The sequence below is a fragment of the Myotis davidii genome, unplaced genomic scaffold (genome assembly GCF_000327345.1).
Source record: "Myotis davidii unplaced genomic scaffold, ASM32734v1 scaffold370, whole genome shotgun sequence".
In the NCBI taxonomy this organism is placed as follows: Eukaryota; Metazoa; Chordata; class Mammalia; order Chiroptera; family Vespertilionidae; genus Myotis; species Myotis davidii.
In genome coordinates this window covers 17,705,513-17,720,197 of record NW_006288615.1, presented here as the reverse complement: position 1 = coordinate 17,720,197, position 14,685 = coordinate 17,705,513, and the positions used below count along the sequence as shown (strand labels likewise).

The 14,685-nt window shown below is 35.0% G+C and overlaps 1 protein-coding gene across 5 annotated transcripts in view; it reads right to left on the bottom strand.

The window, feature by feature from the left end:
* Positions 1 to 14,685, bottom strand: part of SLC25A12 (solute carrier family 25 (aspartate/glutamate carrier), member 12) — a 171,559-nt gene that overhangs the window by 37,256 nt on the left and 119,618 nt on the right. For 4 of the 5 annotated variants that reach the window (XM_015561985.1, XM_006760630.2, XM_006760629.2 and 1 more), the window contains one exon: positions 9,851 to 9,990. In XM_015561985.1, coding sequence (XP_015417471.1) covers positions 9,851 to 9,990 — 140 coding nt within the window. Of the gene's footprint in view, positions 1 to 9,850; positions 9,991 to 13,619; positions 13,724 to 14,685 lie in introns of all 5 variants that reach the window. The other variant, XM_006760631.2, reaches the window with a different exon arrangement.

Here is a 14,685-nt window from a genome sequence, read left to right as displayed (position 1 = left end):
ATTTCTATATGTTGCAATCAAAGTCAGCCCACCCCCCAATCTCAATAAATTAGAGACCGTTTTTCGAACAATTTAAAAATAAGTTTAGTGAGAAACGCTGGTAAGTACAGTTGACCATTGAACAATGTGGTTTGAACCACGTGGTTCCACTTATATGCAAATGTTTTCAATAAATATATTGTCAGCCCTTTGTATCCCCAGGTTTTACACTGGCAAATTCAACCAACCACAGATCTGTGTTTGGGAATCCATGGATGTGGAGGGCCAACTGTACTCATTGTTTTATACCATCTTATGTAAGGGACTTGAGCATTCTTAGAATTTTATATTGGCAGGGGCCTTGGAACTAATCCTCCTTGAATACTGAGGGAAGACTGAAAAAGCTGTATGTGGATTTCCAACTGCGTGGAGATTGGTGCTCTTAGTTCCACATTGTCCAGGGACCCACTGTAGTTCTAACATGAAAGGTATGAATAACAAAATACATGACCTGTGTTCAGCTATCACTTACTCCATCCAACTTTGGGCAGTTACTCATAAACTGTAAAACAATCCAGAAGATCTCTGAACTTTTGAACTATTGAACAGCCAAATTTTGTGATAAGTGATATCCACAGAAACAATAAAATGTGGCAGCAATACCTTTAGTACTATACAAAAGTCAAAATTTCAACATTTCTGCCCTAAGGACCTGCTACATAATCCAAATAAATCTGTTACCACAACATAATAATGGTGCTGTTGAATGCCATTTTCACACAATTTGCAACTATGGAAATAATATTCATATGTAAGTACTAAAATATTATTTTTAGATACAATTAAATATTGTCATTTTCATTTATTTATAAAAGCCTACAAATGTTGCTTTACCTTTTTCTGACATTTAATATAGTTTTTGGTTGAAGTCTCACCTATTTACTAATTTATTTAAATATTTTCATACCCTCTTGCAATATCTCAATAATTCAAAGACATTAAAGTTACCCTAGCAGGTGTCTTGAAAATAGCAATAGAAGTGGGGAAACTAAAATTCAACTGGTAAATACATATGAAAGAAAAACAGTACATGGTAATAACCAACCAGCATGACTTGACAAAGTTTTCTCTCCCCTCCTTTACTTTTTTTAAAAATTGCAACTTTATTAAGGTATAATTGACAAACAAAATTGTATTTAAAGTGTACAATTTGATGATTTCATATATATAGACATTGTGAAAGGATTCCCAAATTAACTAACACATCCATCACCTCATATATTTATCTTTTTTTATGAGAACACAAGTTCTACTCTCTTAGCAAATTTCAATTATACAATATAGTACACAGGGTGTTCCAAAAAATGTATGCATACTTTAATTATTAATTCCAATGGGATAATTTTCTTAAAAAATCATTGAGCCATCAAAAAATGTATGCATACACACCCAATATTATCAACCACAGTCACCATGTTATACACTAGATCCTCAGACCTATCTCTATCTTATACCTGAAAGTTTGCACCCTTTTCCATCCTCTCCCTATCCACCCCCCTCCCCGCCAAGTCACTGGCAACCACTTTTCTACTCTGTTTCTGTGTTCAACATTTTTTTGATTCTACATATAAGTGATACCATGCAATATTTGTCCAGTTTATTTCACTTAGCATAATGCCCTCGAAGCTCATCCACAGTGTATAATATTCCTCTGTGTGTAAAAAATTTCCTTATCTATTCATCTGTCGATACTCACTTAAGTGTCTGTACCTTGGCTGTAATAAACATCAGAGTACAGATCTCTCTTTGGGACAGGGATTTGTTTCCTTTGCATATTTACACAGAAGTGGAATTTCTGGATCATATGGTGGTTCTATTTTTAACTTCCTGAGGAACCTCCATATTGTTTTCCATAGTGGCTCTACCAGTTTACATCCCCACCAACAGTGTACAAATATCACCTTTTCTCCACATCTTCCCAACACTTGGTTTCTGGTGTGGTGTTTTTTGGTTTCTTTGTTTTGTTTCTAATAGCCATCCTAATGAGTGTGAGGTGGCATCTCATTGTGGTTTTGATTTGTATTTCCCTGAGTATTAGTGATGCTGAACAACTTTTCATGTACCTGTTGGTCATTTGTATGTCTTTGGAAAAATGTTGATTCAGGTACCTTGCCAATTTTTTAACTAGGTTATCTTGGTTTTGGGGTTGTTTTGCTACTGAATTGTATGAGCTTCTTGTATATTTTGGACATTAACCCCTTATCAGATATGTGGTTTGCAAATATTTTCTCCCATTATTGCTTTTTTGTTTTGTTGATGGCTTCCTTTGCTGTGAAGCTTTTTAGTTTACTGTAGTCTCACTTGTTTATTTTGATTTTGTTGCCTCTGCTTTTGGTGTCAAACTCAAAATATCAATAACAAGAGTTTACCATTTTCTTTTAGGAGGTTAGTTTAAGGTCTTTATGTTCATGTTTTTCATCCATTTTGAGGTAATGTTTGTACATAGTGTAGGATAGTTCAGTTTCATTCTTTCACATGTGACTATCCATTTTTCCCAACATCACTTATTGAAGAGACTATCCTTTCCTCACTGTATAGTCTTGGCGCCTTTGTAAAAAATTGACCATATATGCAGAGGCTTATTCTGGGCTCTCTATTCTGTTCTATTGATTTACTAGCATGTGTCAGTTTTTATGACAATACCATGCTGTTTTGAATACTATCATGTTGTAATATAGTTTAAATTCAGGAAGTGTAATGCCTCTAGTTTTGTTCTTTCTCAAGATTGTTTTAGCTATTTGGGGACTTCTGTGGCTCCATAAATGTTCTATTTCTGTGAAAAAAGCCATTGGAATTTTGATAGGGATTGTGTTGAATCTATAGATTGCTTTGGTGGTATAAACATTTTAACAATATTGTTTCAATCCATGATCACAGAATATCTTTCCATTTATGTGTGTCTTCTTCAATTTCTTTCATCAATACCTTACAGATTTCAGTGAACAGATATTTCACTTCCTTGGTAAAATTTATTCCTAAATATCTTATCCTTTTTTGTCTTTTTATAAATGGGATTTTCTTAATTTTTCTTTCCAATACTTTATTAGTGTATAGAAATGCAATGAGTTTTATATATTGATTTTGTATCCTGCAACTTTCCTAGAATTGTGGGTTAGTTTTAACAGGTGTGTGTGTGTGTGTGTGTGTGTGTGTGTGTGCAGTCTTTAGGATTTTCATACCATCTGCAAAAAGAAATAATCTTACTTCTTCCTTTCCAATTTGGATGCCTCCTATTTCTTTTTCTTGCCTAATCATACTAGCTAGGATTTACAATACTTTTTGAATAAAAGTGGCAAGAGTAGGCATCCTTGTCTTGTTCCTGATCTTAGAGTAAAAGCTTTCAGCTTTTCACGTATGTCATATGTGGGGTTGCTATATACGGTTTTTATTATGTTATAGTATGTTTCCTCTATCCCCACTTTGCTGAGAGTTTTTACCTTAAATGGATGTTGGATGTTGTCAAATGCTTTTTCTGCATCTATATCTATTGAGATGATTATATGATTTTTATCCTTCATTTTGTTAATGTGGTTTATCACATTCAATGATCTGCATATGTTGAACCATCTTTGCATGTCAGGAATAAATACCACTTGATCATGGTGTATGATCCTTTTAATACTATTAAATCCGGCTTGCTACTATTTTGTTGAAGATATCTGCATCTTCATCAGGAATATTGGCCTATAATACGCTTTTCTTGCAGTGTCCTTCTCTGACTTTGGTATCAGGATAATACTGGTCTTGCAAAATGAATGTGGAAGAAGTGTACCCTCCTCTTCTATTCTTGAGAAGAGTTGGAGAATAATCTGTACTAATTCTTCTTTAAATGGTAGTATTCACCAGTGAAGCTATCTGGTCCGGAAGTTAAAATAAAAAATTTTTGATCCTCACCCAAGGATATGCTTTCTACTGATTTTAGAGAGGAAGGGGGAGGGAGAGAGAGAGAAACATCGATAGGTTCTGCCTGACCAGGAGTTGAACCCATGAGCCGTCAGTGCACAGGATGACACTCCAACCAACTGAGCCACACCAGCCAGGGCTTATCTTTTTGAAAAGCCAGCTTATAGCTTTACTGATGTTTTCTATCTTTCTGTCTCTATTTCACTTATTTCTGCTTTGATCTTTGTTCCTTCCTTCTCTGACTTTGGGCTTAGTTTATTCTCTTTTTCTAGTTCCTTGAGGTGTAAAGGTAGGTTTGAGATCTTTCTTTTTTCTTAATATGGGTGCTTATAACAATACACTTCCCTCTTAGAACTGCTTTTGCTGCATCCTATATTTTTTGGTAGGTTCTTCTTTTTCCATTTTCATCTGTCTCAAAGTATTTTTCCTTTTCCTTTTGACTTCCTCTACCACCCATTTATTATCAGAAGCATGTTGTTTAATCGCCACATATTTGTGAATTTTCACCCCTTCTCACTCCATCTTCCTATCACCTTAGCTCCAACCACCCATCACCGTTCAAATGAACTAGGAATTTTCCATCTCTATTTCAACCTTAAAATATGCTTGAAAGAAAGTGTTCCCCATGGAAAGGATATTCCAGAGCAGCATCAGAAGCAAACACAGGTCCCACTCTCTCTCTTATGTATGTTTTCCCTTCCTCGCTCATTCTTTTTTTTTTAAATATATTTTATTGATTTTTTACAGAGAGGAAGGGAGAGGGATAGAGAGTTAGAAACATCAATGAGAGAGAAACATCGAACAGCTGCCTCCTGCACACTCCCCACTAGGGATGTACCCGCAACCAAGGTACATGCCCTTGACCGGAATCGAACCTGGGACCCTTGAGTCCACAGGCCAATGCTCTATCCACTGAGCTAAACTGGTTAGGGCCCTCGTTCATTCTTTTTTGTCTCCTTCTTTATATCATTTTAAAAATATATATTTTATTGATTTTTTACAGAGAGGAAGGGAGAGAGATATAGAGAGTTAGAAATATCGATGAGAGAGAAACATCGATTAGCTGCCTCCTGCACATCTCCTACTGGGGATGTGCCCGCAACCCAGGTACATGCCCTTGACCGGAATCGAACCTGGGACCTTTCAGTCTGCAGGCCAACGCTCTATCCACTGAGCCAAACCGGTTTTGGCCTTTATATCATTTTTTATGTTTCTGTTTTCTTCATGCATATGTCTTCGGCTCTCAGAAATATACAGTGCCAACCATGGGCATGATTAAGACTTATTAATGATACTCAGTACTAAAGAAAATGTGGACCTTTATAGTAAAAACAAAGCAGAATCTTCATTGTAATAGATTTTCCATTTTTTATTAGATCAACAGTTGAATTTCATGGATCTTTAAAATATATGTTTCTGAAGTATCAGAGATAAAATTATGGAGTGTATGGGACTGGCTTCCAAATGATCCAGTTGTGGGGCAGGGTGGGGAGTACAAATAAAACAAGATTGGCCAACAGCTCCTAATTGTTGAAGTTGGCTGATGGGTACATAGAGTTGATTATCCTACTCTTGAAATTATTTGAAGTCTTTCAAAATAAAGTTTTAAAAATTGAAATTAAGAACTTCAAAATGAGAAGCAACACAAAGAAAGAAGAAGCCACATATATAAAACTCTCAGTTTATGTAGTATAATTAAAACATCAGAGTATATTTAAAAAAATCCCTCTCTCTGAAATCAATAAAAAATATATTAAGCCCTAGCTTGTTTGGCTCAGTGTATAGAGCGTCAGCCTGTGGACTGAAGGGTCCTAGGTTCGATTCCGGTCAAGGGCATGTGCCTTGGTTGTGGGCACATCCCCAGTGGGGGGTGTGCAGGAGGCAGCTGATCAATGTTTCTCTCTCATCTATGTTTCTGACTCTCTATCTCTCTCCTTTCCTCTCTGTAAAAAAACTCAATAAAATATATTTAAAAAAAAAAAAACAAAAAAAAAAACATCAGAGTAAAATAGATAATATATCTTCAGTAAATGCAAAGGAACCAACAATGAGAGAAAGCTATCTTAGGAAATATATAATATTTTCAACTTTTCAAGTTTGAACACTTTACAAGGTCAGTCAGGTAGGGACTAACATTGAAAGTCTAAGAACAAGCACTGGTTGTACAAATACCCACACCTAAAAGATAATAGTTTTCAAACTGTGATCACCCTAATGAGAAAAAAAATAATACCCTGAGCTTATAGAAGATAAAATAAGGCCCTGACCGGTTTGGCTCAGTAGATAGAGCGTCAGCTTGCGGACTGAAGGGTCCCAGGTTCGATTCTGGTCAAGGGCATGTACCTTGGTTGCGGGCAAATCCCCAGTGGGGGATGTGCAGGAGGCAGCTGGTCAATGTTTCTCTCATTTATGTTTCTAACTCTCTATCCCTCTCCCTTCCTCTCTGTAAAATAATCAATAAAATATATTTAAAAAAATTTTTTAAAAGATAAAATGAGGATACTCTACAAAGATACTTTATCTAAAAAGATAAATATTCCATTAAATAAATGATAAAATAAAAATAAGTCTTTTTTATTTTTAGTGGCATCACTGGATGCCAGAAAACAAGTGAGGAATGTTTTCAAAATTAGGAGAAAAATAAATTCCTACTTGAGTTCTACACCCAGCCAATCTAAGTTTAATAATTGAGCAAAGGTTTTCATATGAAAAGTCTCATGAAAAATTACTTACTTTCCTTTTCTAAATTGAAAAGTTGAATAGGGGAACTGAGGAAAATGATAAAGAAAGGAAATTTTGCTAAAGCTAAAGGTCTTGTGCACTTGGAAATGCATTTCACATAGCTATGAGATGAAAGTAGCAGAACTTCAGAAATATATGGCTGTCTTCCAAAATTCCATGCTTCACAAAATCATAGTAAAAGAACAAAAGGCAAACAAACAAAAACTCAAGAATAAAGAGAACAGAAAAGGAGAAGACAGCAACTATGTTTTTAAGATTAGAGAGAAGAAGGGCAAGTGACAAACGACTTGACAGAACCAAGAAAACTAGAAATAGAGAAAGCCAAAAAGCAATCCAAAGTACAGGATAGGCCCCCAAGAGATTCGTAAATTGGCGGACTAGTACTGTTGGATGTGACAGTGAAGGTTAAGACGAAAACAGGAGGCTTAGATGAAAGCCTGTTTAAAAAGCAACTAATTGCTTGCCTTACTGCACCAGAGTTACACCTTTGTCCTTTCCCATCCTTGGCAAAAGGCTGGAGGTTCACTGCCTGGAGAGTTTAATGGAGGATACAGAATAGGTACTATAAGACCAGGTTGAAAAGAGGTAAGTAAACGAAAGTCCATCTTCATACTGATTGTGGTCTTCGCAGCCAGAATGTTAAAATCCAGACCTAATAATCCAGATGGGAGGCCAGATGATTACTCTCTGATTACCCAATTCAAAAGAAAAGACCTGAACATGCAGACATTAGAGGTTCCCCAATACAACAGCCCAGCCAGAGAACTTCACAGTCAGGCCCAGAGTTAACTAAGTCCTACCATGAACCAAAAGCTTCAAGTAAGATTCAGTCTTAAATATGAGATAAGGATCAAGGAATATCAGACATATGAGAAAAGCCACTAACATAAAAAACAGACCCAGACAAAGAGAAATTTAGAAGAAACGCACTTAGAGGGAAAAGAAAACTTTAAAAACACCAACAAAAAACCCTGTCTTTAATATCTCTGAAGAAATAAAACAATAGTACATCTACAAAAGAAGCATAGTATGTATGCTATTTTTAAAAAGAAACATTCAGAAAACCAAAAAGAGTTCCTGAATGCTAGAAATATAATAAAAATTGAAAACTGAATTGAAGGTTCAGAAGGAAAATAAGAAAGAAAACTAAAGGATCATACATTTAATATATTTACTAGTTTTAGAAAGGAAGAAAATAGGAGGGAATAAATAAGAATATTTTCTATAACTGAAGGGCATAATTTTTCAAATTTAAAAAGCCCACTGAATGCTCAGCATAATGAATAAAAATAAACTCACATCAAGGAATATCACTGCGAAATTTCAAAATACTTTAGGAAGGGAAAAAAATTTTAAAACTTCCCAGAGTGAGGGAAAAAAAGATTTCAAAACAGAATCAAGAATAAGAATGGCACTGGACTTTTCAGTGGCATCACTGGATGCCAGAAAACAAGTGAGGAATGTTTTCAAAATTAGGAGAAAAATAAATTCCTACTTGAGTTCTACACCCAGCCAATCTAAGTTTAATAATTGAGCAAAGGTTTTCATATGAAAAGTCTCACGAAAAATTACTTACTTTCCTCAGGAAGCCCTTGCAGGAAGTGCTCCACCAAAAAGAAGAAATAAACCATAATAAAAGGAGAGATGAAATCCAGCACATGGAGATTCAACATAACAGAAAGGCAAATGGATTCCCCAGTATGAAGCTGAAGGGAGATCACAGGCTGACAGCTATGCATGGAGAACAAAGTCCAGCTTCCGACCATGAAGCAAAAAGTTAAACATAAAATTACCATATGACCCAGCAATTGCACTCCTAGGGATATACACAAAAGATTTGAAAATAGGTATTTAAACAAAAATTTGTATACCAATATTCATAGCAGCACTATTCACTATAGCCAGAAGGTGAAAACAACAGAGGGTTCATTAACTAATGAATGGATTAAAATATGGTATATCCATACAATGGAATAATACTCTGACATAAAAAGAAAAGTATTAATACCTGCTACAACATGGATAATCCTTAATTCTATTTATAGTTGACCCTTGAATAACATAGGATTAGGGGCACCAACTCCTCACAGTCAAAAATTCCCAACTACTAATAGACTACAGTTGATGAGAAGCCTTACCAATAACATAGCCAGTCAATTAACACATATTTTATATGTTATGTGTTATATACTGTAGTCTTATAATAAAGTAAGCTAGAGAAAAAGAATATGTCAGTAAGAAAATCATAAGGAAGAGAATATGCATTTATAGTAGTACATATTTACTAAAAAAAGATTCATATATAAGTGGACCTGTGCAGTTCAAACCCGTGTGGTCCAAGGGTCAACTGTATAGGAAATATTCAGAGTAGGTAAATCCACAGAGACAGAAAGTAGATTGATGGTTGCCAGGGGCTGGGGAGAGACAGGAATGGGGAGTGACAGCTTAATGGGTACAGGGTGTTCTTCTGGGGTGATGAAAAGGTTTTTGAATTAGAGGTGGTGGTTCTACAACACTGTGAATGCACTAAATGCCACTAAATTGTGCACTTTTACATGGTTAATTTTATGTTAAGTGAATTTTACCTCAATTTTTTAAAAAAGAAAGAAAGCTCCTGGAGAGCTCTCAGAAGATGAAATTGATAGAATACCTAATGTGTTTTAAACATATTAAAATGAGATTTTAATAACAGGCAAAGTTTGAGAATTACATTAATACATAGAAAATGAAACAAATAAGAAAAACTAGAAACTCTAAGTGATCATTTTAGTCATGCATAGTGTTTACAAAATTATAGTAATTCAAATATGATATTGATCTAAGTAGACTCATAAGATGGGGGTAGGGAGACACAGAAAATTTCAAGTCTGTGGTAGAGAGGAAGAGATGAAAGAAGTAATTACTAATCTTCCATAGTTCAAATTCAATAAAAAAAATACCTATAAGTGAAAAATTTTGAAGTAGAAATGTCAGCACAAGTTTATTATTTAAAGCTATGGAAGTAAGTACTGAAAGAAACAATTATAAAAGTCTTAAAATGTTGCTTCTGGGAGATAAAATACCCTAGGGGATTGCTAGTTTTTATAATAAACTTAGTAAAACTTAAAGGAAACGAGGTGAAGGAGGAATGAGATATATTTACACCAGTTATGAAAACTCAGCTCACCTGGAGAAACTGTGTGAATTCTGTGTAGTTAAGATGCTTCTTCCGATTATGCCCAAAATGCAGTCGAATAAATTCACAGTCCCAGTTAAAAGGGATATGATGATGAACAATAGTCTGTCCAAAAATTTCTTTGACATTTTCTTAAAAGGGAAAACAAAAATAAATAAATTATATCCAGAATAAGTAGTTTAGCCCACTGCAATGTTCCTACAGAAAGAAATTAAGAGAAATTTTAAAAGTCAATATTATCTGATTCTATTAAGATTAGCTGCAAAGATTTTTGTGCCCAGAGACCCATGCACAGGAACAGAATTGATACAAAATATAATTTTACACTTAAGATTGTGTACCATTACATATAAGGCCATAAGATTCTTAATTTCTCTTGATATAATTTTAATTAGGAAGTGATTTATATCTTGCACTATAAATGGCTGCTACTTTGCATCCCAGTATAAAATCAACGGTGTTTTCCCGGTTCCTCAAGGAGTCGAATTAAGCCCTTTATCAGAAGCATGAATACCTAAATTACAGTATAATGCAATATTTGTCATACTAAGTATGGTTTGATTGAGGCTTGATTATTACATTCACACTACCCTGAATATGTCTATTGAAGATAGGTATAAGAAATACTACCAAAAGCGTATCATTAGCTCAGCAGCAAGCACCTTATTAAAAGCTTCTGATATTGTCAAAAATATGGTCTTGACACAAAGCTTCAAAATCCTCATAAAAACCATGATTATTAATCTCAACTATTAAAATATTTTAAGATAAGTGAAATTAGTGATTCACTTTTACATAAAGAAAGATTAAACACAGTATACTAACTTTTAGATAAGAACCAGTCACACTGTGTAATATACAACCAAAACCCTCTAATAGCTTGTCTTCATGCACTAACCATGTCATTCACTTTCTTACACAGTTCTACCCTTACTATAAAAGTCAGTTCACAAATGACTGGTACTTTAATAAGCATAGACGGGAGAGACTAATTTAAAAGCTCATGCAAAAAAAGAAAATCATTAAAAAGTTAAGAAAGCAGGAAGCCTGTTTTAATGACATCTAAAGAACAAATTATTTTCAAATTTAAGCCAATTATATTAGTGAAAGGGTTTTACCATCAATAGCTATCAATTAATTATACCAAAGAATTAGTAAATGCAAGTTTAATATTTTATAATCTACAACTATGCTATTTTCCCTAATTTCTTCAAATTCTTTAAATAAGATACAGATCTCAATGTTGTAAATGGTTTAATGGATTCCCTTTAGTTTTTATACCTCCTTTCCTTGATAAAAGCATTGCTATGGTGGGGCGGGGAGGGCATGCAGTGTAAGCATCCTGAACTAGAAATCCTGCCAGTCTGAACTCAACATATATAACAGCTCTGAATAGGTCACACCAATCAGTAACTTGGAAGAAGGCATTGGATGTCACTGGGGAGATGGGATTCTCATATTTGCTTAAATGGAATGTAGCATTTTATTTCTTGCCTAAGTAGCAACAGTATTGAAGAATTTTCAAATCATATCCAATCATTTTTACTTTCCATAAACAAAAATTAAACCTATGGGATTTTGTTTCTAAAAACAAAAAATTAACTCAATAGCAATTCATGGGATCCTGACTTCTAACCAACATAAAGGATTACCCTTAAATCAACATGAAACTTCACATTATAAAATATGTTAAAGTTTACAAGATAATTAAAATAATAAGGGTTGCAATAAAATATTTAGAGCTAAAAATATTATGAAGATCAGAAAAAAATTTAGATTCTCCAATTTATTTGGCAGTTTCTATTCCCAAATTCATTATTCTTTTTAAGTCTAACAATGTATGAAACTAAGGAAACATGAATAAATGGAAAGCAACCCTAGCTGGTTTGGCTCAGTGAAGGAGTGTCCACCTGTCAACCAAAGGGTCCCGGGTTTGATTCCGGTCAAAGGCATATGCCCAGATTGCGGGCTTGATCCCCAGTAAGGAGCGTGCAGGAGGCAGCCAATTAGTGATTTTCTCTCATCACTAATGTTTCTATCGCTCTCTCCCCCTCTCCCTTCCTCTCTGAAATCAATAAAAATGCATATATTTTTTAAAAAATAGTTTAAGAAATAAATGGAAAGCAGAACAGAGTAAGTTAAATAACTACCTATATTTGAGTAATATTATTTATTAAAGGTAATAAGTTATTTTATGATAATCTTTATTTTAAAGGTCACAAGTCCCAAAACTCAACTATTTGGTAAGAAATGTACCTATTACTACCTAGATAGATTTTATAGAATGGTAGAATAACACTGACTTCCCTTTATGTGATCAGAAGATAGCAGAATCTCAAGTGTGAAACTATATCAAATAAAGTAAAAAATTCAGAAGCTTTCAAACTACAAAAAATTAACTATGAAAATTGTTTTCTACTATCACAAAAATGGAATTTATAAGCCAAAATTACAATGTATAATCTACATTTAGAAAAAAGCTCTATAATAAAACTTTAAAATCCTATTTTATAAACTTCCTAGCAACCTCTTCAAATACAATTAAAATGTATTTAATTGTAATTAATACAATCTTCAAAACAATTAAAATGATGGTCTAAATTACTCTTAGTAATCTTCAAAATATTAAATTGCCGTTTTCCATAAGCATTTGTTTGAACTTTTCCTATTTCTCCTTAAGTGGACACTTGACAGCTTTTACTATATATGGTTTCATTATGACCATTAGAATGTGCTGTAGTTTATTAGCTATCCTTAGATGCTCTTGAGTATTTTAGCTATGTCACAGTCTACAACTATAGTTACTAGGACTAACACAATGTCAAACCTACTTTGGGACCTCTTGAGGTATCTCACTTTCCTTCTGTTATTCTTTACACTGCCAATTGTCTAAGGCTAATTCAGAAGGCTCACAGAAATAATTAGTACCACTATTATTCTGCAGTCCAATACTTAATTACCACTTTACTTTTACCAGGATGTGCTTATCAAAAAAGTTAGACAAAGCTCCAGAACTGGAGAACATATACTTGTATAGCTGATGTTCTTACCTTACCAGCTTTTGTCAGGTTCTTCATGACATGAAAGGGAATACCAATAATCTCAAATGTACCCAGTAAACCTAACTGACACTGCATAACAAGTTGTCCCCCTAGAGAGAATCCCGTCTTTCCAGTGGCAAACAAGGGTGTTGAGCTCTAAATAGCACTTCTTGGAGTGCTAATTCAGTAGCCACAGCTCTGGCCTGGGTGAAAGGGATACACAGTCACATCTTACTGGCAGCAAGATCATGATCTAGTGCTTTGTACTAGGTTGGCATTGCTAAGAGAAATAGGAATCCATTCATTTTCTGACATGTGGGAAACAATAGACCACCTTTTCACTTCCTGCAGAGCATGGTCTTATGGAAAGAGATTTCTAATTCCTTTGAAAAAGGAATTGGGGCCAGATACAAAAGTAGCCTGTCATTATGTTCCCTTTGCTCAAGGGAAACTAGCACAATGATTTGTCAGGAGGGCAGGTAATGATGATAACTGAGATTAAGTACAAATGTTCACAGACGTATAACATTAGTTTAGCTGAGTCACTGATGATTGGACTAGATGAAATATACATTGAAGCATATATATTATGTAAATATGTCTTTAACAGAGGTCTTAATTTCCCCCACTGTGTCTCCCCATCTTATCCACCCTCATCCCTCCCCTGGTCCTTATGGGAGCTTCCTACTGGTCTTCACCTTTCTGCAGTACAAAATTACCTCTGACCGGGGCTGGCACTCTTCTCCAAGACTGCCGCCATGCCTGTTCCATGAATGAGCCTGGAAGGAGCTGCTGTACCAACGGTGTGGCCAGAGAACTCCTCCTGTAGGTATACAAGCCATCAGCCCTGTGACACAGCCCACCTACCATCAGCCCAACGACATCCTGATTCCAAGGATTTCAGCCCAGCAGGAGCCACTGCTTCCAACTTACAGGCTTGAGACCAAACATTTTTATTGTCAGGGGGGAAAAAGTCCTCAACAGCTGAGTTTCACCTGCACAGTTCTTAAAGTGAAGTCAGAGAGGCCTTTAGGACTTCCACCATGAACAATGAATATCCTTGTGTGTCACTGAACAAAAACAATGGCAAGACTGGAGGAGGTAAAGGGTTTTTCAGTGAAGGAAAACGTGGGGGAAAGAAGAGAAACAACTAAGAGACCAAAAAAGAAAACAAACAACAGCAAAATAAAGATCAACAACAGGAACTTGTAGAGGAAGTCCCAATCAATACAGCATGTAGACTGAGGCCCAGCCTTCTAGGTTCTACTCCCAGGTGGATCATCAGTTTCTGGGTGACCTCCTCTGTTTTTCTGAGAGGAAGTGTTTCTGTTAACACTTTACCTACCTCCAGGAGGGACTTTGTATAGTCAGTCAACAGAGTAGTCATGCTGTCAAATATATGGAAAGGTCCATTTCTCAGGAAAGATTAATTTAAAAGGCATCTATTACTATAGAAACTAGATGCTTTCACAGTCTATCACCAAATGGTATAAAAACTAATAACAGCATGTCTTTTTTTTTTTACCTCAAACTCTAATAGCCATTCTAATAGCCTTATTAATATGACCTTCTCTGCAATATCTGAAACAAGCCTCAAAAATTCTTCCTGATTTAATTTGAACACCAGGTGAAACTCTAATTCTTACCAATTAAGCTGGGTATTTATTAGCATTAGTATTTCATATTACTCCATGTCTACAGTTTGTTTCCTCTGAGAGAAGGTACATTTTTCATACGTAGACTTCCATCTCCTGAGCCTTTCGATAATAGCAGTGGTTATGCCTA